Below are 25974 nucleotides of genomic sequence, written 5' to 3'. Positions count from 1 at the left end.
TGTCAAGTGTCCTGGCCAGCTCCATCACAGTCTGTTATGGTTGTGGTACAGCATCGGTTTGGATGTCAGCCCACAGGACCATAAAGAAGCAGAGAGGATCACTGGGGTTTCCATCTGTCCCATCAATCTAATTTATCAGGATCATTGTTTAAAGAGGTCTCATAAAATCAGTAAGGAGTCTTACCACCCTGCACGTAGCATCTTTTGGCTACTCCTGTCGGGAAGGAGATACAGAAGTGTTGGAGCCAGAGCCACCAGCTGAGAAACAGTTTCTTCCTATGGATAGTGAGATTAATGAATGAATGATGAACTGCTAAAACAACTCTCTGAGACTTCCTATTTATTATAATATTTAATTTTACAATTCAGGCTGACTTCCAGGCCAAACATTTTGGCAGTTTCCGCAAAGCCTGGAAGTCAGCCTGAAGAAAACTGAGGTCCTCCATCAGCCAGCTCCCCACCATGACTACCAGCCCCCCCACATCTCCATCGGGCACACAAAACTCAAAACGGTCAACCAGTTTACCTATCTCGGCTGCACCATTTCATCAGATGCAAGGATCGACAATGAGATAGACAACAGACTCGCTAAGGCAAATAGCGCCTTTGGAAGACTACACAAAAGAGTCTGGAAAAACAACCAACTGAAAAACCTCACAAAGATAAGCGTATACAGAGCCGTTGTCATACCCACACTCCTGTTCGGCTCCGAATCATGGGTCCTCTACCGGCACCACCTACGGCTCCTAGAACGCTTCCACCAGCGTTGTCTCCGCTCCATCCTCAACATCCATTGGAGCGCTCACACCCCTAACGTCGAGGTACTCGAGATGGCAGAGGTCGACAGCATCGAGTCCACGCTGCTGAAGATCCAGCTGCGCTGGATGGGTCACGTCTCCAGAATGGAGGACCATCGCCTTCCCAAGATCGTATTATATGGCGAGCTCTCCACTGGCCACCGTGACAGAGGTGCACCAAAGAAAAGGTACAAGGACTGCCTAAAGAAATCTCTTGGTGCCTGCCACATTGACCACCGCCAGTGGGCTGATAACGCCTCAAACCGTGCATCTTGGCGCCTCACAGTTGGGCGGGCAGCAGCCTCCTTTGAAGAAGACCGCAGAGCCCACCTCACTGACAAAAGGCAAAGGAGGAAAAACCCAACACCCAACCCCAACCAACCAATTTTCCCTTGCAACCGCTGCAATCGTGTCTGCCTGTCCCGCATCGGACTGGTCAGCCACAAACGAGCCTGCAGCTGACGTGGACTTTTTACCCCCTCCATAAATCTTCGTCCGCGAAGCCAAGCCAAAGAATTTTACAATATGTACTGTACTTGTTGTTTTATCATTAGACTGTACTAGTACATTCAGATGATAAATAGTCTTTAACTTGAACATTCCTGTCTTTCATGTTGTGCATGACAGTCAGGAAAACAGACCTGTTCAGTGCAGTTAGTTGATGTAATTAGTCTGTTAAGGAAAAGGGCAGCTGACTTGCACTGCTTCCGTGCTGTTGTTTTCAAAGGGCACACTGGCTCGAAGATTAGTTTATTTACAAATATGAAAATCTAAGGGCTTATATTTGGAGAGGGTCTGTGAATCCAAATGATGTGAATATGCTACTTTATTATATCTAGAACCTGCTGTTGAATCTGGAATGGGGAGTATGAGAAGGGCGTGATGTATTGAATTGTGTGAGGTGAAGGGAGGCCCTAGGATGGGTGGTGATGTCCTTCTTTGAATGCAGTGGCAAGAGTTAGATTATGCCCAAGTTCCCTGAGCCTGTAGTCTGAATGGTTGAAAATGGAAAGCATTAAATTTCCATGCCACGAGGTCTGACATATTTGAAACAGGCCCCAAAGCCCAGCTAATCCATGCGTAAATGCAGTAATGAATAATAGTCTTCCGGTTGTGGATGCAATGTGGGGAATAGGGTGATGGTTGGATATGGTCTTTCTGCTATAAAACCATAGAACATTACAGAATGGAAAACAGGCCCTTCAGCCCTTCTTGTATGTGCCAAACTATTATTCTGTTTGGTTTCACTGACCTGCACCCAGTCCATTGCCCTCCATACCCCTCCCATCCATGTACCTGTCCAAACTTTTCTTTAATGTTAAAATTGAGCTTGTATTCAGTACTGCAGCTGGCAGCTTGTTCCACACTCCCATTACTCTCTGTGTTTCCCCATGTCCTCTGGTTTGTATCTCACCTAACCTCAGTGGAAAAAGTCTACTTGCATTTACTCTATCTGTACGCATTATATAATTATTATATTATACAAAATATAATTTTGTCTATCTCTATTTTTTTAAACCCCTCATTTTTCTCCACTCCAAGGAATAAAGTCCTAACTTGTTTAACTTTTCCATGTAACTTAGTTCCTGAAATCTGGGCAACATCCTAGTAAATCTTCTCTGCACTCTTTCAATCTTATTCATATCTTTCCAGTAGTTAGGTGACCAAAACTGTACACAATACTCCAAATATGGCCTAACCAATATCTTATATAACTTCACCATATCATCCCAAGTCCGACACTCAATAATTTATGAAGGACAATATGTCAAAAGCTCTCTTTACACCCTGTCAGCCTGTGATGCCACTTTCAGGGAATTGTGTATCTATATTCCCTTAAGTATTTTGTTTCCTACTTTACACTTGATGTTAGCTGGGCCTTCAAAGTGCACTTTGGCAGGGCTGACATCAAACAGGTTTATTTCAAAGTGCACTTCGACAGGGATGACATCAAGCAGGTTTATTTTAAAGATTGATATCAGCAGCTGCCAGCTTTACATTCTTTTGCTGTGGGTGTGTAATGCATCTGCAATCCTTTTTGTGGAAAGTGCAGGCTTGTTTGATACGCACATGCACTAGGTTTAGAAAATTACTCCAATGTTGCCCAATAATATGTCAACTCCCTCAAACAGAAGATTTCATCCATTGCAGATGTAATCAGTCAGTAATTTGATGTGAACTTCATGTTTTTATTTGTCAATCTCATGATAAATAGCATTGAAAAATATAACCCTTGATAAATGAGACAAATCATAAATGTAATTGTGTATTAAGACATAACTAATGGTTGATGTGCCTATGAACTAAGTCACTTAAAACTAGGGTGGCCATTCTAAAGGAGGACATGGTCATAGGTTACTACACACGCACACACACTCTGTTTAGAAAAATCTTTTTTATAAGATTTCAACGGTTTTGCAGAAACAACAAATGCAAACTGTGTGTGTGTGGTAACCTATAACCATGTCCTCCTTTGGAATGGCCATCCTAGTTTTAAGTGACTTAGTTCATATAGCTGGTGGATATAAATTCTGTCGGTGGAGACTCCCTGAATTCAAAGTACAGTAAAAAACCCTTTTAACCAGAATTCAAGCAACCGGCAGCCTCAAGCAAACAGCAAAAGAAAATCGAGGAACATAAATAGGTAAAAAATATGAAAGTTTAAAATTGGTACACCTTGCTGTTAGTTTGCCAATCACGCACCACACAATCTCAAGCAACCGGAAAATTCACTTATCTGGCATCTAACAATCCCCATAATTACCAGATACAAGGGGTTTTACGGTACCTTTTTTTAAAAAATATTCTTAAGATCAAAGCAGGTGATTAAATTTCATTTCAATATCTACAACGACTGCTTGCTTCAATATTTTGAGTCTGATAATTGGTGCCTTTGAGCGAGAGCACACTGACAGAAAACTTTTGGTGGGACAAAGTAATTCACATGGATGGTCTATCTTCTCAAAATTAGTGTTGTGAGGGTGACTCCCCGGGTACACAAATATCCCAATTATTGATGGACAAAACTAATATACCTATGACCATATTTGACTAGCTAAGTCTCAAAATTAAATTTGATCTGGAAGCCTCCTTGACCTCGGATACAGTGGTGCAAAATACCTTAGCAGGAGGTGTCTCAAATAAACCTGGTTTAATGCAGGTGAATAACATAGACCTATCCTCTTACATTTGCTTGATGCAGAAAACAATCTCACGGTCATCTTTGTTTGCAAACCACACCCCTTGAATCTCCTGTTCTTTGCTGACAGCACTGTTTGTTTACAAATCTGTTTTCTTTTTCATTTCAAAGCTGATAACTATTTGCAATTTACATGAGAACAGGTTTTCCTTGAAGAACTCCTATGCTCATAATTCCATTAGTCTTGAACAATCCCTCTCAGATCATAAAAAGCATAACACTGTACAGCGCCAGTGACCAGGATTCAAATCCAGTGTTGTCTATAAGAAGTTTGTACTGTTATGAGCCCAGAGGACCCTAAAACCCAGCAGCAATAGATATTCACCAAGACAAGTGATTACTTAAACAAAAGTTGCTTTTAATTTTCTTTAAACATGAAAACAGGATCAAACTTTAACTTATTACTATTAACTTAACCCCCTTTTAATTCTAAGCGCTTGTGTATGTAATGTGTGTATTTTTAGAAAAGTTCTTTGATTCACAGTCCAATCTCACTTCTTATTCCTCCAAGTTCACTGGTTGCAGACAATTTTTATACTGTGCACAGAATTTAACATTTATGAATTTCACCAGGCTTTGGTGCTTGAAAGGTAAATGGTTACCGCTCAGGAAGGTTTTCAGAGAGAGATTTGTTATTCACTGGACACAAACTGATCCCTTCTAATCAGCCACTTCAGTGTCTGGCTGAAGAAACTTGCCCCATCAGGGTTTTCCAGATGATAATCTCTTTCTTTCAGGTCACCACAGAGTTCCTTTTTGGTTTCTCTTATTTCAAGTGAAACATTAGGCAGCCAGTCCTCTCCTCTTGTATGGATTACAAGAGCTTTGACCAGCCTGAACTATGAACTCACAACCCATCTTCAACATGGGTTTTTTTCCACAAGTTTGCCAGCTTGTCCTGTTCCAGTCCCAGCTGCTGCTGCTGATGAACTGAATTCTCACGCTCGCTCTCTCTCTTTCTCTCTCAGAGAAAACAGCCTGTTTGACTCTCTCTGCTTGCAAAACCACATGACCCTCTTAGAACAGCAAACTGCACTCACACAGCCTGCGGCTTCAGATCTAATCCTCTGATCTCTTTCATCTGTTGCTTTTCAAAACAACAATCCATTAGTGAAGTCTCTTGGGCATTCCCCAAATTTTTTGCAAAGGCATTTGGAGCCGCTCTGTCTGGCTTGAGCAGAGCTCCAGTATTTTAAATGAGATCTGTTTTGAAGTGTTTGTATGTGACCTACACTAAAAATCCTGCACTAATTTATCTCCCCAAAACATACCTATATACAATATAAAACACAACATATTCTGTCATAGTACGTTATTCCAGCATCTGCATGGATTTCCTCCTGGTGCTCCAGTTTCCTCCCACCCTTCACAATGTACCGGAGTTGTAGGTCAATTGGGGCACATGGTCCAAAAGGGCCTGTTATCATGTCATGTCTAAATTTAAAAAATTTAACTTAAAACTTAATAAATGATCATCTCTTGTACTATCTGTAAATGGTCATTCCATAAAAATGACATTTGGAAGTAAGGAGTTGGTGGAGAAAAATAGTATCATAGGGATTGGGTGGAGTGCAGCATTGTTGAATCCATACCCTGAGTTGACCTTCTGCTTGCATGTCCTTTGACTCGTCCTCCTGTTTCATAATGTCGCTTCCTGACTCACGGCATGCTGAGTCATTAGGCTCGATTGATGGTGTTCCCAGAATAAAGAAATCAGTTTCCTTGCCAAGTTTTTCATAACATAATTCCCAACAATCAATCTGAGGGCAGGCCAAAGTTAAAACAACATTGATTTTGTTTCAAATAATTTTAATGATTGTTCTCAGGGCCCGAGCTATTCGATTCCGCCAAGAAAACAATGAAGCTGTTGGAGGATTCTTTTCACTGGTTGGGGACCTCTATGTGGTGCATCACATTTGGGGTACGTTACATGAAATATCTTACAATAGTCTATGGATGTTTGAGTTATATTTTCCATTTGCTTTCCAGACATATTGTGGATTAGCTGAACAAATGTCCAGATGCAGTATACTTGAGCAGTAAATTTAAATGCACACCTCCTTCTGGAACTCATTTAATCTTACTTTGACTTTATCCTTTCTCCCCTGGTCCAGTCCCTCCTCACCTACATCCGCCACACCTCACATGCCCTCCATCTCCTCGACGACTTTAGATTCCCTGAACCGGACCGCCTCATCTTCACGATGGATGTTCAATCCTTTTATACCTCTATCCTCCACACAGAAGGTCTGAAAGCATTTTGCTTCTTGCTGGACCCAAGACCCATCCAGACATCCTCTACCACCATCCTCCTCCATCTGGTAGAACTTGTCCTCACTTAAATAACTTCTCCTTCAACTCATCCCACTTCCTCCAAATCAAATGAGTAGCCATGGGTACGCACAGCTATGCCTGCTTGTTTTTAGGCTTTGTGGAGCAAGCCTACACAGGCAAGACCCTCCAACTCTTCCTCCAGTATATAGACAACTACATCAGGGCTCCCTCAGGCACCCGCTATGACCTTGTCAACCTCATCCACTTCACATCCTGTTGGCGCCAGTTTGGTGCAAAGATATAGTTGAAAATGTCAAAAAGGCCTGCACATACCCCTTGGAGTAACAGTAATAAGAAAAGGAGGAAGTGTTTATATTTATCTATAGCACCGAAAGTCAAGCTGTTGGAGAAACTGGACAGCGGTGTAAGTGCGGAATGCCCTACAGAAGAGTACAGTGTTGGAAGGACCACCATATATGACTTAAAGAAACAGAAGGATAAACTGTTGAATTTATCTGCTGAAACTGATGAATGGAGTTAATGAAAAATATGAAAACATTGCATACAACTAAAAGAGAAGATCTCAATTGTGTATTGATGGAGTGGATTCGTCAGTGTCACAGTGAACACATGCCACTTAATGGTTTGCTGATCATGAAACAAGCAAAGTTCTATCATGATGAACTGAAAATTCAACAGGCTGGTTGAATAAATTTAAGAAAAGATACAGCATTCAATTTTTAAAGATTTGTGGTAATAAAGCTCCTGGTGATCACCAAGCAGCTGAGAAATTCATTGATGACAATCTGATGCCAAAGAAAGTCTATAATGCTGATGAAGCATCACTGTTTTGGTGTTATTGCCCGAGAAAGACACTGACTACAGCTGATGAGACAGCCACTTCAGGAATTAAGGATGCCAAGGACAGAAAAAGAGTGCTGGGATGTGCTAACACAGCAGGCACGCACAAGTGTAAACTTGCTGTGATAGGCAAAAGCTTGTGTCCTTGTTGTTTTAAAGGAGTGAATTTCTTACCAGTCCATTGTGCAAAACAAAAAGGCATGGGTCACCAGGAGTACCTTTTCTGATTGGTTTCACAAACATTTTGTATCAGCAGTTCGTGCTCACTGCAGGGAAGCTGGACTGGATGACGACTGGAAACATTTGTTAGTCCTCAACAACTGTTCTGCTCATCCTCCAGCTGAAATTCTCATTGAAAATAATGTTTATGCCCATGTACTTTCCCCCAAATGTGACTTTATTAATTCAGCCACCTGACCAAGGTATCCTTGGATCAATGAAGAGCGAATGTAAAAACACTTTCTTGAACAACATGCTGACAGAGGCTTGGGTGTGGTGGGTTTCCAAAAGGAATTTAGTATAAAGGATGCCGAATATGCTGTGGCCAGTGCTTGGATCACAGTGACTAAAGACACAGTTGTACATGCCTGGCACAACCTCTGGCCTCCAACTATGCTCAGTGAGGATGTAAGATGGTAATTTTGAACGATTCCATATGTCAAGTGAGAAAACAAAATGTTGTCTGACCTCCGTACCTATGCAAAAAAAAATAGAGGCTTTCAGAGTCCGTCAGTAAGCTGGAAGAAGTAGATATCGAAGAAGTTTTTAACGTCATTAATGAGGCTCCAGTTGTTCATTCACTGACCGATGGCGAAATAGCCAAAATTGTTCTAAATCAAGGTGATCGTAATGAAGATGACTGCAGAAAAAGTGCCTATAGACAACAAAGAGAAAATCGGTGATGGACTTATTAAAGGTCAAGAGCAGGGGTGTCAAACTCAAATTCACGGAGGGCCAAAATTAAAAACTTGGACTAAGTCGAGGGCCGAACTAAATATTTATTGAAAATTTTCAACAACATCTGCATGTTTTCTCTTCTTTCAACATATGTAATGTTAAACTTTAGGATATAACTTTAGGAGGATAATGTTACAGGTCAGGAGTAGGTAGCTCAAGTTCACCCTTTGCTTGACCTGAGGGAAACATATTTGGTCCCTGTGGAGATGTAGTCAGCATTCACAGGCTGTGTCCATTTTGGCCTGCATCAGGACTCAGCATTTCCTGCTCACTCCTCAGGCTCTAGGCCTCTATTCACCCTCGACCCACCATCCCTCTACTTGACCAGTCCTTTACCCAACCTCTACTCACCCCTATACACGCCCCTCTACTGCCTCTCCCCTCAACCTGTTCCTCCCTCTACCCGTCTCTCACCTCTAATCACCCCTCCCCTACTCGCCCTGCCCCTCCCCTTTTGCCTCTTCCCTATCCACCCCTCCTTCTACTCATCCCTCCCTCTAACTGCCCCTTGCACCACCATAACTTCCCCTGCCCATTACTCCTCACCTACACCCTCTGCCCACCCCTGCTTACCCACCCACTCAGGCCCAGCGCGCTGCCGATCAGCCTTTGCGGAACAGCGGGGGCTGTGCACAGCCTGCCATGTCCACCGCACCGCTCGACAGGTGGGAGAAGTGACTGGTTGTGCGGGGAGCCTTCCAACTGGCTTGCCGGCTGATGACATTGACAGACTTCTCGTGTTACAATTTTGTTTTCCCCGTTCTCAAAGTTTGCACGGTCAACCTGCAACACTCTTGCTCCCTCCACATCCCGTGGATCTGATGCCCGGGTGTTATTAGGATTCCCAGCAGAAGGTTTGTGGAACTTTACCATTCTGGATTCCTTTTTGAGAATATTCTGGCCATCTTTTAAGGGGGTGGTTTTAGGGGGGAGGGGATAGTTAGGGGGTGGGGAAGGATGTGCAATGAAGGGGGAGGATGGTGGGGGTGACATTACCAAAAAACAGCATCGGCTCTCGCTGCAGGGCGGGCCACTTCTAATACATTTTTGAAATGATCTTGCGGGCCAAATATAATTATATCGCGGGCCAAATTTGGCCTGTGGGCCAGAGTTTGACATGTGTGGTCTAGAGCAACGTGCATTCATAACAGTCCAAGAAATCATGCCAGTTGATAAAATCGAAGAGAAACTTCTTTGACAAAAACCATTGTTAATGAGGAGATGATACTGGAGGAAACATTTGAAAAAGCCATCAAGGAGAATTTCTACTTTTACATACTGGGTCAGTTCATTTCGTCTTCTTCTCCTTCTGTCATTTAAGGCAGTGGAGGTCCGTGGCAGAACTTCTCTGTTGTGTTCCATGTACGGTTCCCAAATTTGTTCAAATACTGTGATGTTATTTCTTAAATTATATGTTATTTTTTCCAATGGAATACATTTATTCATTTCTATGTACCATTGCTGTATTCTCAGGCTCTCTTCTAATTTCCAGGTTGACATAATACATTTTTTTACTACAGCTAAGGCTATCATAATAAATCTTTTTTGTGCTCCATCCAAATCTTATATTACTTAGAAGAAAGATCTCTGGGTTTTTTGTTTATTTGTTTAATAGGTTTAATGTATCATATATGTTGAATGTTGAGTGGGTGGGGAGGGGGGATGAAGGAGGGAGGGAAGGGAGGGGGGGAAAGGGGAGAAAATGACACTGTATATTCAAGAGGGAAATGTTTATGTGTATTTTGGTCAATATGGTTCATAGTGTGAAAATTTTTTAAAAAAGAATTTCTAGTGTTTGGTGCTGCATTTATCTTCTTTTGTAGGCAGAGATCAAGTTTTTTTTTGGTAGGCACTAAACATTATTTCATGCGAATTTTCCATTTGAGGCGCTTAAAAAGCCTGTCGTCGTTGCTGTTTAACCACTGATACGGGTATTCGGCTGATGCTACTGTACTGCTTCGTTTTATTGTTCCAAAATCAAAAAAAAAAACCCAAAATCAGAAACACTTTTGGTCCCAGGCATTTCGGATATGAGGTATTCAACCTGTTGTAGGCCATGCAGCAGGAAACAAAGTAATTTGGCCACCGTGCCTGTGCTAACTTTGAAACCAGTTGATTCTGCCCTCCGCTCAAGCCTGCAAGTCCCTCCATGACTAATTCCTTTTTGAAAATGTGATAGTACAGATTCTATCACCAATGTGTATATGTACAGATTGTAGTGTAGGATGACTCTGATTGGCTGAGAGCGTAGCCACGCCTACTGGCAGGTCTTAAAGGATTGCTCCTAGCCAGACCAGGTCATTCTGGACTGGTTGACCTACGTGTAATATGCTCCAGTCTTTTAGTTAATAAAAGCCTTGGTTTGGATCAACAAGTCTTTGGTTCTTTTGACGCACTCTACAGAAAATGAGACACAAATGACCAGAAGGGGAGAGATGGGGTACAGTCCTGGTGAAGGGCCTCGACCCAAAATGTCAACAATTCCACCCCCACAGATGCTGCGCAACCCATTGAGTTCCTCCGGCTGTTTTTTTTTTCTCCCCTTTAAAGGACATTGTTTCAGATTTGCACATTGGGCATTTCAGATAATAAAAAAAAAATTATAAATAGTTCCTTCATTCCACCACCTGATCATGGGTCCTGTGGAAGCTGTTATTCCTTATTTCCTCACACAAAAAAATCTTCAAAATTGAAGTGATGTGACCAATGAACAAATTATATTTATATTCTTTATTCTGTGTTGTTAATCATTCCTAGCCTACAAAGATCTCGAGTCCAGGCATGAAACAAGGAACGCAGCCTGGCAGAAGGCGGGATGGGATGAGTGTGTCTATTATACAGGTAACCTACAGCCTGTTTATTGACCATTTGCTGAGAACTACCACAATATTGAGAAACAACCAACAAGTGCAAGTATTATTAAAAAATCCTTTGGGTGCTTCTGATAAAATAAGGGGAAAAATCACAGAAAAATTGAAATTAATTTTCATTCATAATACACCAAAGATTTCCTTGCACATGGTTGTAGTACATGTGCATTTGTAACTAAACATCAGAAAAAGGGGCAGTGGTGTACTGTATAATGATAACTACCAGTTCATCCTGCATTGATCATTGGACACTGTTGCCTAATTTAATTTTCTTTTGACGCTCAGATGCTCTTTGCAGTCAGCAGGAGATGGTCAAGGGATAATTACAGCTCCTCTGTGGAGCTTCAGAACTAATGTTCTGCAAGGCAACAGTTAAGCTGTCATGTGCTTTAAAAAAAACCACATTGGTTACAAGAAGTTGCGATTCAGCTGAGATGAATCCTGGCCCAGATTCCACTTTAAATGGGTCCCTTGGGTACTGTGCCCCCATTTTCAAATCTACCCCCATCAGAACTCTGACCTTGAATACTTTAATCTTGTATGTATAGCCTCATGTGTAAATGCAAGTGGTTTGATTTCCATCACCAACATTGCAGCTTTCTAGAAGTGTACCAGTAAGGTGCACTCATCTGCCAAGAAGGTTGATGGAGTTGCACAGTTTTTCATCAGAATGCAGATTTTTTTTTTAATTGATTTGAGAGGAGCATTGTTACAATGGCTTCTGGGTCAAATTGCAACTTGCCAGAAAGTTGGGCCCTTCCTGTTGAGAATTGTGCAGAAAATGCATTTACTGCATTGTACATGTAGGTAATGATGTCATACCCGATGCAATATTCTTTTGGAGTCTTGTCAACAGAAATGTCTGGTTTGTTCAAAAGAGGGCCTGTCTTTGGCCAGACTCAGACCAATATTGTTTTAACCATATTACTCGCTTTGCAACAGCATGTTCTGAAGGAGGTTTCAGCTCAGCACAGGCAGCACTTTACTGACAGTCTGCACCCCTTCAGGCTTCCAGAGGAAGCCCCCATACTCTTTGCTATGCCAATTTTATAATGCCCCACACCTGGAGCCTTGGCTGCACTGAGTGTTAGTTCAGTGGTTCTCAACCTTTTTCTTTTCATTCTCATACCACTTTAAGTAATCCCAGTGCCATTGGTGCTCTGTGATTAGTAAGGGATTGCTTAAGGTGGTGTGTGAGTGGGAAGGGAAGGTTTAGAATCACTGCTCTGGACCCAATTGTTACTGAAATATTTGCTTGAGAAAAATTGTCATTGCCCCATTTCCTTTGGAGTGATGAAACTGTGCACATAACAAGTCAATTAAGTATGATTAAAACAGTGGTTTTCAAACTTTTTCTTTCCACCCACATACCATCTTAAGCAATCCCTTACTAATCACAGAGCACCGATGGCACAGGGATTACTTAAAGTGGGATGTGAGTGGAAAGAGAAAGGTTGAGAACCACTGGTTGGTTGCAACAACTGAAACTGCTGTTACTGTGCAGGTGGACAACTCTGTGGGTGTTTTTGAAATTCAAGGCAAGTATTTTTGAACAGTAACATTTGGAGAAATAAATATGTTACTTGTTCCTTTTCCCAGGGACATTTATCAGTTCTTTTCAAACTTGTCTTTCACAAGATTACAAGATATTGGAGCAGAAGTAGGCCTATTGGCCCATCGAGTCTGCTCTGCCATTCTAATCATTTAACTGATCCATCCACCCACTCAGCCCCACTCCCCGGTTTCCTCCCCATAACCCTTGATTCCCTGACTAATCAAATACCTGTCAATCTCTGCCTTCAATGTACCCAATGACCTTATTCCACAGCCGTCTCCGGCAACAGGTTCCACAAACTGATGACCCTCTGACTAAAGAAATGCTTCCTCATTTCTGTTTTAAATTTATGCCCTTTTATCCTGCATTGTGCCCTCTTGTCCTAGATTCCCCTACCATGGGAACCATGCTTGCCATATCTACTCTGTCCAGGCCTTTCAGCATTTGAAAGACCTCTAAGGTTCCCCCCCCTCATCCTTCTGTACTCCAATGAGTACAGTCCAAGAGCAGACAATTATTCCTCATATACTAACCCTATCATTCCTGGTATAATTCTCGTAAATCTTCTCTGAACCCTCTCCAATGCCAGCATGTCTTCTCAAATAAGGCACCGAAAACTGTACACAGTACTCCAAGTGAGGCCTCGCCAGTGCTTTGTAGTGTCTCAACATTACATCCCTTCTCTTATATGCTAATCCTCTAGAAATGAATGCTAACATTGCATTCCCTGTCTTCACCACTGACTCAATCTGGGAGATTAGGGGATCCTGCACAAGTCCCTTTACACCTTGGAATTTTGAATTTTGAATTTTCTCCCCATCTAAATAATAGTCTGCCCTTCTATTTCTTCTACCAAAGTGTATGACTATACACTTTACAACATTATATTTCAAGTTCCACCTCTTTACCCATCTCCTAATCCATCCAAGTTTATCTGAAGCCTTTCACTATCCTCTGCATCACCCACTCTACCATATATTTTGGTATCATCTGCAAAACCCATCTATTCCATGATCCAAATCATGTATATACAACATAAAAAGAAGCAGTGCCAACACTGACCCTTTGAAACACCATTGGTAGCTGGTAGTCAACCAGAATAGGATCCCTCTATTCTAATTCTCTGTTTCTTGTTAATAAGCCAATGCTCTACCCATGCTAGTATCCTTCCTGTAAGTCCATGAGCTCTCATTTTGTTTAGCAGCCTTATGTATGCCACCTTGTCAAAGGCCTTTTGAAAGTCCAAATTCACAACATCCACTGCATCTCCTCTGACTATTCTACTTGTGATCTCTTCAAAAAATTGCAATTGGTTTGTCAGGCATGATTTTTCTTTAAGGAAACCATGATGATTTGGGCCTATCTTTTCATGCACCTCCATAACCTCATCCTTGACAATCGACTCCAACTGCTTCCCAAACACCGATGTCAGGCTAATAGGTCTATAATTTCTGTTCTGCTACCTCGCTCCCTTCTTAAACTGCAGAGTGGCATTCACAATCCTCCAGTCTATCAAAATCATGCTAGACTCAATTGACTCCAGAAAGATCGTTACCAGTGCTTCCAGAATTTCTACAGCTACCACCATCAGAACCCAATGGTGCATTCCATCTGGTTCGGGAGACTTACCTACCACAATTGGCATGGTGGTTAGTGCAAAACTTTTAAAGCACCAGTGATCGGGACAGGTCCAGACTGGGGTTTGAATCCCTCGCTGTCTATAAGGAGTTTGTATGTTCTCCCCGTGTCTGCATGGGTTTTCCCTGGGGGGGGTCCAGTTTCTTCCCACTGTTCAAAAAACATATAATGTGAATGTAAGTTAATGGGGTGTAAATGACCACGAGCTCTTGGGCTGAACTGGTCTGTATGTCTAATTTTTTTTTAATTAAAGACTATTTAACTTTCCAAGTACTTCTCTCTTGTGATCTTGATGACACTCACTTTTCTTCCCAGAGAGCTATGAGAGTTCAGAACGCTACTAATGTCTTCCACAATGAAGACTGATCTAAAATATTCATTCAGTTCCTTTGCCGAATCCTTGTCTCCCATTACAATTTCTCTAGTGTCATTTTCTATGTCTACTTTATTCTTTATGTATTTAAAAAAGCTTTTAGTATCCTCTTTGATATTAGTTGATAAAATTCTTTCATAATTCATCTTTCCCTTCCTAATCACCTTCTTCTCTAAATTTTTAAAAGTTTCCCAGTCCTCTATCTTTCCACTTATTTTTGCTTCCTTTTGCTCTTACTTCGGATTTAACTTCCCTCATCAGCCACAATTTTCTCAAAATTATATTCACAAATTTCTTTCTTCTTGGTATTTATGTGTCCTGCATGCTCCTCATTTCTGATCTGCTGTCTTCCCATTAGTGTGCTTTTCCTATTGACTTTGGCCAATTCTCCTCTCATGCAACTGTAATTTCCTTTACTCCACTGAAATCCCAACACATCAGACTCTAGCATCTCCTTTTCAAATTTCACTCAATCATATTGTGATCACCCCCTCCTCAGGGTTCCTTTATCTTTAGCTCTCTAATCACCTCTGGTTCATTACACAGCACCCAGTCCAGAACAGCCGATCCCCTGGTGAGCTCATCAACAGGCTGCTCCAAAAAGCCATCCAGTTAGCTTTCCACCAACTTCTCCTGAGATCCTTTACTGACCTGATTTTTTCAATTTCATGTTAAAATTTCCCATGATTATTGTAGCATGGTCCTTCTGACATGCCTTATCTATTTCCATTTGTATTTTGTAGTCCACATCCTGGCTGCTGTTTGGGGGCCTGTATATACATTAAGTGCCATTAGTTTTCTTTTACCTTTACCGTTCCTTAACTCAACCCATAAGGCTTCTACCTTTTCTGACCCCATGTCCCTCTTTCCAATGATTTAATATTTTTGTTGCTTACCAGCAGAGCCAATACCACCCCCTCAGTATCGTACCCTCGAACCTGTAGCTCTACAGCAAGATCATCCACCTGGTTTCTAATGCTGTGTGCATTTAAGTATAATACCCTCAGATCAGTTTTGAATGCACTGCGTTTCTGTCATCCCTCTGACTATTATTTTGTCCCACCACCTGCCTATCATCCTTGCTGCTCACTATCTTCACTTCAAGCGAACAAACATTAGTAACATTTCACGTGAAGCTGCAGGGGTCATCTTCTATGTCTGTTGCTCATTTTGTGGTCTCCTCTATATCAGAGAGACCTGGTACAAATTGGGAGATTGCTTCGTTGAGCACCTCAGCTCTGTCCTCCACAATACTGTGGATCTCGCAGTGGCCACCCATTTCAGTTCCATGTCCCATTCCCTTGCTGACATGTCTGTCCATGGCCTTGTGCACTGCCAGACGGAGACCACCCTCAAAGTGGAGAAACCACACCTCATCTTCAGTCTGGGCACCCTCCAACTGGATGGCATTGACATCGACTTCTCTGGTTTCCATCAGCTCCCCCCCTTCTTCTTTCCCCTTTCACCTTTCTCCCAGTGCTCTCTCTCTCTCTCTCTCTGTACTTTTCCCTCTATCTCCTTTCACAGAGCCAAAATCAATTCTCACCTCTTATCATATCCCATTAACACCTTTGTTGATCTGGACTCCTCCCCCGGTCAGTCTTCAGTCTTTATTCTGACACCTCCCTGTTCTTTGCTTATTCGTTGAAGAAGGGCTCATGCCCAAAACGTCAGTAATATATATTTACTCCCTATGAATGCTGCAAGACCAGCTGAGCTCCTCCAGCATTTCTGTTTTTTTTAAGGCCAGAGATAGATTTGAATATAAAGATGAGAACTTTGAATTTGACAGATGCCAAATTTTAAAACCAAAATGTTTGACTAAACTTTTGGTCACTCTCTGTTCAGTTCAGAGTTTTATGGTTTCATTTTTTTTAAAGATATTGGGCTCAAACTTCCTTTGCACAACTCCAAAAATAAGCAGTACCATGCAAAATCGGCTTCACTGAAAGTAGATTGCTGCAATTTCTGAGCCTCTCGGGGCCCTTTGGGAAATTCAACATCCTATTATCACTTGAAATCTTTATCCTTTAAACCAGTGATAGTGCAATACACCCCCCCCCCCCCATATTTTGATGTGAAAAGCACTTATTTACAGAACAACCATGTTTCACTCATCTTGTTACCCTGAAACTACTATTTAAAGGGATGACACTATCTGCATTCTTTTTTCCCCACCCTGAGATGTGCGATCTGCCAAGTACAGCCTCGCATCTGTGCCTGGACTGCTTTTCCACGCAGTCAAGTCAAGCTGACAATCTCTCACAGATTTCTGGCCTTCGTATTGTTCTGTACTGCTGCCACTCTTTTGGAGAGTGATCTATGCCGTTCTCTGACAGTACAGCTATGTAGCAAAATTCTTTGGTTACTGCAATAGATCTCCTTGCATTAAACCCTCAAGAGCTGGCTGCTGAGATACTATGATACAGAGGCTTCACCTACACTTCTCTCAGCCTTCGCAGGCAGAATGGGCTCGAAACATGGTCCTGCTTTGTTAATGTCTGCCATATGGAGACTTTCATGTTTCCTTAACCCATAATTCAGGATTTTTCCAATGTAGAAACATCTCAGTATACAGGTTCTTGTATAATTTCAATAAGTTCACTCTTCATTTTTCTAAAGACCAAAGAATATGGATATTATTTCTTTAACCTACTCATAAAAGTACAATCCTCTTCTTGGAATTATCCCAGTAAATATTTTGAACAGCCTCCAATGCCAGTACAGTAAAAATCCAAAATCCAGATGCCAGAAATTCAGATCACCCAAGAATCTAGACTTCTTGAAAACTCTCGGCTTTTGCGTAAGTGCATCGAGATGTGTGCATTGAACAAGAAATCTGGACCGACCCAATCAATAAGCAGTCCAGATTTTAGGATTTTTACTGTATATACTTTCTTAAACAAGGGAACCAATACTAGACATTATTCCAGATGTGGCCTTGCCACTATCCTGTACAATTCTAACAATAGTTCCCCATTTCTAACTTTCAACCCTATTCCAATAGAGACCACTGTCCCATCTGCCTTCCTATCTACCTACTGCATCTGATTACTAACATTTTGTAATCCTCTATAGTTCACTCATGTGCAATCTTTCTCCATTTCGTGAACAATCTGAAATAGTCTGCCTTTAGGTTTCTTGCCAAAGTGCATGACCTCACACTTGCCCACATTCAACTCCCATTTGCCATGCTTTCACCAATTCACGGAATCTATTGAGTTACAGGTACAAATGAACTTCTTGTAATGTACTCTCCCATCTACTTTTGTGTCATTGGCAAACTGGAGACCTGACACACTGCTCCTCATCCAAGTAATTGTAAATAATTGAGGACAAAGAGGTGATCTTTTGAACAGTTCACTAGTTACCTTTGAACAGCCTGAAAAACACTTTATTCGAATTCTTTGTGAATGACCTAATCTTCAAACCATTCTCGTCTATATTTGAAAAGGAAAATGTATGTATCATGGTTAATGTGGTTTATGGTGTGAAAAATAAAAATTAAAAAAAAACAAAAAAAAAACATTCTCGTCAAACACAAAAGTCTGCAGACCCTGTGATTGTAGTAAAAACACAAGAATGCTGGTAGAATTCAGCAGGTCTCATAGCGTCCATAGGAAGTAAAGATGATGGAACCAACAGTTTCGGCCTGAGCTCTTCTTCAAGGTATGAATAAGTAAAGAGCAAACAGGAGCCTGAATAAAAAGTCTGAGGAGAAGGGAAGAAAGGGTGGGTGGGGGGGGGGGGGGCGAGGAGAGAAGGCACGAGCCAACAGTCAGAAGGTAATAATTGGAGGACAGGAGAGGGAAGGTGAGGATTGATCAGCTGAAGGAGTGGCTTTGTGAATGCAGAGTTGAAGTAAAGGAGACAGGGAGAAGGGAAGAGAGAGAGAAAAACAGAGCTAGAGGAAAGGAGAAAAGGGGATTGGGGAAGGGAAGAGACAGGGGTTTGAGGGAGGGGGGAGGCTAATGGAAACCGGAGAAGTCAATGCTAATGCCATCTGGTTGGGGGTGTGCCCAGATGGAATACAGATGTTCCTCCAATTCATACACCTGCCTGCTCTGCTCAACCTTGAAGAAGGGATCAGGCCCAAAATACTGGTATATATATCTTTACCTCCTTTGGACGTGGGGAGACCAGCTGAGTTCCTCCAGCATTCTTGTATTTTAACTTCAAACCATTCCAACACATTTCCCCAATATCATGGGCCCTTGTGGACCAGATGAATGCTGGCTGCTGCTGGAACCTGGTGGATCAGCAGTAGTAGAATTGATAGTGGGCTGGAAATTAAACAAGTTGTTATTCAGGACAAATGGATCCAGACAACATCAATTTTTAACTTGCATTAACTCAGATTGTTTCACCTTATTTGGTTCTGCTTAGTTTCAAGGCTCCGACATTTCCCTCACCTAAATCAATCTGGTATCTTTCTGGATTTCACACACAATATACCAAATGGCAAAGAATAAATGTTGCATTAATGTTATGTGATGAAATGGATAATTACCTTTTCCTCATTCCTTACAGTTCCATTGATTCGGTACATGGAATCAAGGATAATGATTCCACTTAAAGTCTCCACTTTACAATGATGATCTCTTCCTTCATTTGGGAGCTTGCATTCCAGTTGGATGTGAAGGCTGCACAAATTCGATGAAGTCATCAGTGTTTCCTCAAATCTTAGCCATCAACAGATATGTAACCGCTCTTGTGAAAGACTAATGTTTACGAGATGTATGGTAGTGGGTTGCACTTTAAATAAATCACATTATTATTATTATGTCATTGGGAAAAGCCAGCCTGTTGATAATGGGTGATCCCAGGACAAGGACTATCCAGCAAATGAATAATTAAATCCCATTTAAGAATACTCCAGATTAGTTATAAATTATTGTTACAGTGAAATAATTTTTTTCATGTTCCAATGAATCAATATTGGTACATAGATAAACTGAAGATTTGATATTATTTGCTGTTAACATTCACTAAGTGTGGCCATTTATGTATCTCTAGAGACAATATGTAATGTAGATGATCACTGGTACTTTTCACATTTATTTTGAAATTCTACTAGCATTTTTTTTTCCAGCAAGAAAGTGAAAGTCTTGCTTACTTTAAGGGAACCTTTGTACTAAAATTCTTAAAGAATGTCATAATTCAAATAGGTAATCTTGGAATCTGTGGTACTTTAAGTGATGTCAATGTCCTGCAATATTAATCCTCTTACACTTTCCTTAATTCCTTGATATATTCGCTTTTTTAATGGATATTTTCTACAAATCTATCTTCCCGGTAGGTAAAATGATTAATATTCGATGATTCCAGGTGTTGACATCGGAAAACCAAACTACTGAAAAATAAGGCACACACACTGGCTGAAGTTGCCGAAACTTAGTGCTGCAATAAGTCAAGGAACATTTTTTATTCTAATTGAAGCTGCTTATGTAACTGATGCTGTATTTGGAGTGATTTTCTAATGTTATAGAATATGGTTTTAATGCATCAGTTATTGAAAGAATCTTGAATATTTCACAATCTGTTTAAGGTGAAGTTTTGACCGTGCTGTTAATTTTTGTGATTGATGTGTGTGATGTATTTTTTAAAATGTACAAATTTTAATTATGTAACTAATTAAAAGTATACATTTTGAGATATTTTGTAAGCTTAATTTTTCAGAGCAATGGCATTCAATGGAGCAATTATTTTTTATTTGGAGGAGATAGTAACATCTCATGCTTTATCATGAACATTCTTGCATTTTAACGTCATAAGTTTGCATCACATATGGGTTTTATGGTGTGCTAGTAACCAAATTTATCAAATCTGAATTGCTTTGCTTCTACTGATATTTCTATTTGATTTTTCTTTTTTTAAACTTCTCAATATGGTATTCAATCTTGTATTTATACTCAATTGCACTTCTGCACATCCAAACATTTCTTATTTCTTCTTGTACATTTCTAGACATTTATTTTCCTCAATTCATTTCAAAAATATTTTTATTGAGTTTAACATATAAATCCTACATACAAAGTCTTCTAATATAGCAAAAAGGCATGTCATATCATTTAGATACCACAAATTAATATAACTGGAATTCAAATTCATCTATATTTGTTGATTCAACATTATTTCTTAAAAAGATAATTCTGGATAGAAACCAAATGAGTTACTATGTAGCAAGCCTTGGTCCTAACACAGAGTAATATCTAATGTGATAAAATGATCTAGGACAACCATAATTAAACCCATATATAATCAGTTAATCTCAAGAAGGAATAAAAAGGAAAAGAAAAAAAAAACTAAATCTAATCTACCCCCTCCCTCCAATTAAGATTTCCTTGTAGAAAAGAAAATGATATGAGTCGAATAGCAACCTTCAGAAACCAGACAGAGAATCGCCGGAGTATCCAAATTACTTAAATCTGCCAAACATGATAGTATTCTATGGAATGGCCCCTTTCAAATTAAAACTTTCTATCTACAATGTTGTATCTAATTTTCTCCAAACTTAAATGGGACATTACATCATGTAACCACCGTGTGTGATTAGGTGAAGATTCATCTTTCCATTTCACTAAAATTGTTCTTACGCTAAAAGCTAAAATTTTCTCTTGAGATGCAGACACAAGTAGATCCGGTTCACTAGAAAATCCAAACAAGGCTATTAAAGGGCATGGTTCTTTATTCTTAAAAATCATTGACAAAGATTTTTTTTTAATTTCCAAAATCTTTCTAAATTGGGACACTCCGCTCGGTTCTACATTCACACCGCAAGGATAAAAGGAATAGAAGTAGAAATGTGCCATTGTCCTTGCTCATCAATAAGGCCATGGATTATCTATTACTTCAACTGGAACTCAACATTCCTGTGTTAACTGCATAATCCCTTTATTTCCATTAAGATCTAGAAATGTATATATAGTTTAAATTTTAGATCTTTTTATATTTTAAACTTAGGCATATAGCACAGTGTCCCCACGAGTCCTTGCCGCCCAATTATACTGAAGGGCGAGAGGAAACTGGAATGGCCGGAGGTAATCCACGCAGATACGGGGAAGAGCGTACAGCGCGGGAGTCAAACCCCAGTCCCAAAAGCACTTACAGCGGTTAGTGTAACTGCATTGTCCACCCTGTTTAGTGACTGAACCTCCACACCCCTCCTGAGTAAAGGATCCTAAATTCACTACTCTATCCTCATCCCTTGCTTTACAAATGTGACACCCGATTCTGGATACCTCAGCCAGGAGAGGCGTTGTCCCTGAGCCCTGTAAGAGTCTTGCAATATTTTAAATGAGATCAGTCTTCAAAGTATATGGTTAATATGCTTTATTTCTTACAGGTTAAACCCCATCCCAAGAATCAATCAGTGAAACTCACATCCCAAGGCAATGAGATCAAGTTCATTATCACCTGTCTGTACATAAAACAACCAGACTGAACAGTATGTCTCTGGAGCCTAGACCAAGGTGCACACACATAAACACAATAATGAGCAGATAATAATCTCATCTACTTGTGCACAATTGGTTCCCATGTAATGAGAGAAAGATGTACCTTTGCACTCTGAGCCCGTCGGCCAGTGGTCCATTTACCTTCCTAATTTCATACTGCACTTGCTAAGTGACTCTTCTCTACACCCTCTCAGTGCCTTTCAAACCCTCTTTATATTTAAAAAAAAAACAAAATCCATTCGCCCGTTCACTCAAACTGAGAGGACAAGTGTCAGAAGTTGCCTCGTCCAGCTGGGAGCAATTGCCCCACTGGCTACGTTTGGCTGAGGGTTACCGTGGATGCGAGGAATTGCGCTCAATTTGTTGCATGAGTGAGGCGATGCCTTTGTCCACGAGAGGGCGTCTCACGTTGCCCCAGTAACGAGCCGCGCCGTCCCTATGGTAACCTGAGCCGGGTGAAACACATATACGGAACCTCAGCATCTGGGCCGGAGCTTTGGCTGCAGCTGCCTCAAAGTGAGCAAAACAGGGGTGGAGAGAGAAAAAAAGAAATGGAAAAAAAATTGAAGGACTACTTTGCAACCTTCTTCGAAGATAAATTCCTTGTGTAAGTCCAATGCAATTTTGTTTGGTAACTTTCCACCTGGATTGATGGGGGTTTTAAAGTCGCAGCTTGTTGGACATTTTAACTTGTAAATTTTCTATGGATTGCAAGTGAGCATGAGCGCCCTTTCAAAATGATGATTTGGACATCTGGTATTTGTAGGAACTGGGGCCCTGGTCCAGCCAATTTTGGCTTCTTTTGGCCTTGCCCATGTGGCAACTTCATGGTTGGGGAAGCCTTGCAGGTAGATGCAAAGCTTGGAACAGTGAGAGTTCAAAATAAGAACGGTCGTGCTTTTTTTTTTGTTGCAATATGACATTGTTTAAAAGTTGGCGGGGTGATGAGAGAAGTTGGCCATTTGACTGGGATCTTGGATTGTTGCACTTGGTCAGGCCACAGTTCAGTGAATCAAGGGGCCCAGCTTGGCACTACCAAAGCCTAGGGTTCACCCAATCACTGGGGAAGCCCAGGGAGAGAGGTGGAGGGAGGATTCTATGCTTCTGGTCTACCTCCGGGACCCACTCTTCTTTGCATTTTCTTTAACTTAGACTTGGGATTTTAATTAGAAATAACACTCTATTCTTTACTTTTTTTTTGTTCATTTTAACTTCTAACCTTTGCACATTTCAGCTTCAAGTCAAACAAAATCATTAATGCATGTACAAAGGTAAAAACACAATGCTGGAGAAACTCAGCAGGTCAAACAATGTACTTTATATAGCAAAGATAAAGATGCATAACTAACTTTTGGGGCCCGAGCCCTTACTACCTGTAAGGAGATTGTATGTTCTCCCTGCGTCTGGGTGGGTTTCCTCTGGGTGCTTCAATTTCCTACCACCCTTCAAAATGTGCAGGTGTTGGAGGTCAATTGGGTGTAATTGTGCAGCGTGAGCTCATGGGCCGGAAGGGCCTATTACCATGTTGTATGTCTCTATCTAAAAAAATGCTGCCTGATCTGTTCATTAGTTCTGGCGTTCTGTTTAATTTCACTTAAGTCTGGTTCTGTGTTTGAATTTTCATTGGACTTTTCCTCCATGTCAGCAGTTAGTTTTTTTTTAAAATAGAGCTTCATTTTGAGAACCTGGATGAATAGAAACCAATTTCAGTAGAGCAAGTAAAGCTTTGAATATATATGTCACTATCTGTTGAGAGTTCAAGAACAAGACACCAAGGATTAGTATTCTGCATGAAGCTGACTTTTTATGACCTCAGACTAATAATATTAAAAGTGAGGGCTGATGGTCAAATAGCTACAGAGGCATAAAGCAAACATTTATTAGCCAGTAATTGGTGAACTTGTTGGCAACATTTACAATTACATGTGTGGTTTGTTGTAAACACATATACAGATAGTCCCCGACTTACAAGGGTCCGACTTAGGAAGTGGTGACTGAGAAGACCTAGCTATGTGGAAAACCTTGTCTCTTTCAGCATTGATCCCCAAACACTTTAGACCGTCAATCCCTGTGGTCCCTCATCGACCCACAGACATGGAATCCCAGTGCTAGGTGGGGGTTGTGGGGAGCTGGGGGGAGGGCTGGACAGGGAGGGGCGGTAGCCAAATGTCCGATTTTAAGCTGGACAGTCCAGCTCTTGAGCTCCAGTGCCACCACGAGACAGATGTTAATTTTTCCTCCATTTTTGGGTTTAGGCCCTACACCCCCAAATGGAGGGCAAATTAAGGGACAGAAATGGAACTTACCTGTTAAAGCAACGTCCTGGGGTCTGCAGGCCGTGCGCTGCTGGCTGGCACATGCGCAGTGAGGGGGGCAGTGTGACAGCGATGCTCGAAGTGACAGCTGTGGAAGCGTGGCGGTGGCTCATGAATGTTCATGGTAGGTAAGCCTCACACCCCCCCCCCCCCAGTGTGCTGGACAGAGGGTAGGGGGGTGGTGTGGAGTGGAGGCGCAATTTTAAATCGAGCTGCCCCCCCCACCCCCCCCCCCCCCCGCATTATCAACTTCCTATTGTGAGAGATGGGAAAATTGACCTAAAATTATGAACATGGAAGAAACTAAAGTTCATCAGTAAAATGGCTGAAACCAGTTCAAACAGGATAAGTTTGGGGCTTAGGATGCAGGAAAGCAGAGTCAGCACGATTAACATAAGAATCTTCTATCCTTTGTGACAAGACCATAGGACTAAGATAAGGAATGGTAAGGTACAATAGAATGTAGGAAGTTGAGGTAGTCTGGATCAGATAAGGGTCTCCTAGCCCTGGACAGAAGTACCAAGTCATACATTTCTAATTAGCTAACCATACACAGATTTATACATATGAAATTAGCCAACCCTAGATAGAATGAGTCAACTCTGCATATTAAGAGACTGTAGCCCAGAGAATCAGGAAGGTGTGAATAAGGACAATGACATGATGGGGCACCCACAGGATACCCCCTGGTCCTCCAAGTGTACTGAAACTGCACGTAGGCAGGAAGAATTACCTATGCCAAACCCATCCAGGGGGCAGAAGAATGTAAGGGGGAGGGCATTCTGATACTGAAATTGACTGTATAAAAGTTGGGTGAGCCCCAGTATGTGTGTGTATTCCCAGGGTAAGGGGAAGCACCCAACTTTGCATTGTTGTAGTAATAAATGTTCTTTGTTCTCAATTTTTGTCTCGAGCAATTTCTTTAAAGGTACTTTAATTCCTAACAAATGGGGGCTCGTCCGGGATCACACTCCCTCCACTGACAGAGTACCCCGACGACGAGAGTAGGTGCACCCCGGCTGATTCAGCTGGACTCACGGGCGACGGGTGGCTGGTCAGTGGAAGAAGCGAGTGATATCCGAGAAGAGGCATTGAGAACAAACGGCGGAAGGACGCGCGCTAGAGCAGTACTGCCAGAACTCGGTAAGAGTATTTTACTTGTTCCTAAGTATGGGAATAGCGGGCAGTAGAGATGAGAGTCCTGACACAGGACGTGACCACCAGATAGCTACGTACAGCCCGCTTGGGATGATGTTATCTGAGTGGGGCACAGGAAAGACCCGCGGTAAAGACAAACTGACGACGGTCAGGTATTGTTGTAATGAATGGGTGGGATACCCGGTTAAAGGGAGCTCCGTGTACTGGCCAAAATTCGGATCCGAGGATGAATGGATGTGTGAAGCTTTGAACTTATGGCTCTATCAAAACCAGCCAGACAATGTTGAGAGCAGGGAATATGCAGCCTGCTGGCTCAAGGGATCCATTGAACAGCTGGTTTTGAATGAGAAAGAATCCAGGGATAAGAGAGAGGAGGAACCTCTTGTCCCTGAATCACAGGGTTGGGATGTGTTACATTCCCTCCCTGCACCCTATGTTCCTCCTATGCCGGCTCCCATCTTTCCTTCCCCTCCTATGACCTACCCTTCTGCACCTTCCCCACCTCCCCCACCACTAGAGA

General features: G+C 41.6%; 2 protein-coding genes and 1 long non-coding RNA gene across 3 annotated transcripts in view; 2 read left to right on the top strand and 1 right to left on the bottom strand.

The window, feature by feature from the left end:
- Window positions 1–20177, top strand: part of nipsnap1 (nipsnap homolog 1 (C. elegans)) — a 56059-nt gene extending 35882 nt beyond the window's left edge. Inside the window, exons 8-10 of the mRNA XM_069933194.1 lie at window positions 5823–5917; window positions 10846–10929; window positions 19055–20177. Of these exons, the coding sequence (XP_069789295.1) occupies window positions 5823–5917; window positions 10846–10929; window positions 19055–19119 (244 nt within the window). The 3' untranslated portion in view covers window positions 19120–20177. The remainder of the gene's footprint in view (window positions 1–5822; window positions 5918–10845; window positions 10930–19054) is intronic.
- LOC138761299 (uncharacterized) overlaps window positions 1–25974 on the bottom strand; it is a 217453-nt gene that overhangs the window by 17325 nt on the left and 174154 nt on the right. The gene's annotated exons all lie outside the window — the stretch shown is intronic.
- The window catches only part of cfap73 (cilia and flagella associated protein 73), a 55272-nt gene continuing 51660 nt past the window's right edge, over window positions 22363–25974 (top strand). Inside the window, exon 1 of the mRNA XM_069933197.1 lies at window positions 22363–22588. Within this exon, the coding sequence (XP_069789298.1) occupies window positions 22533–22588 (56 nt within the window). The 5' untranslated portion in view covers window positions 22363–22532. The remainder of the gene's footprint in view (window positions 22589–25974) is intronic.

This window comes from Narcine bancroftii, chromosome 4 (assembly GCF_036971445.1).
Source record: "Narcine bancroftii isolate sNarBan1 chromosome 4, sNarBan1.hap1, whole genome shotgun sequence".
Classification (NCBI taxonomy): Eukaryota; Metazoa; Chordata; class Chondrichthyes; order Torpediniformes; family Narcinidae; genus Narcine; species Narcine bancroftii.
This window is presented reverse-complemented; position numbering and strand designations above follow the sequence as displayed.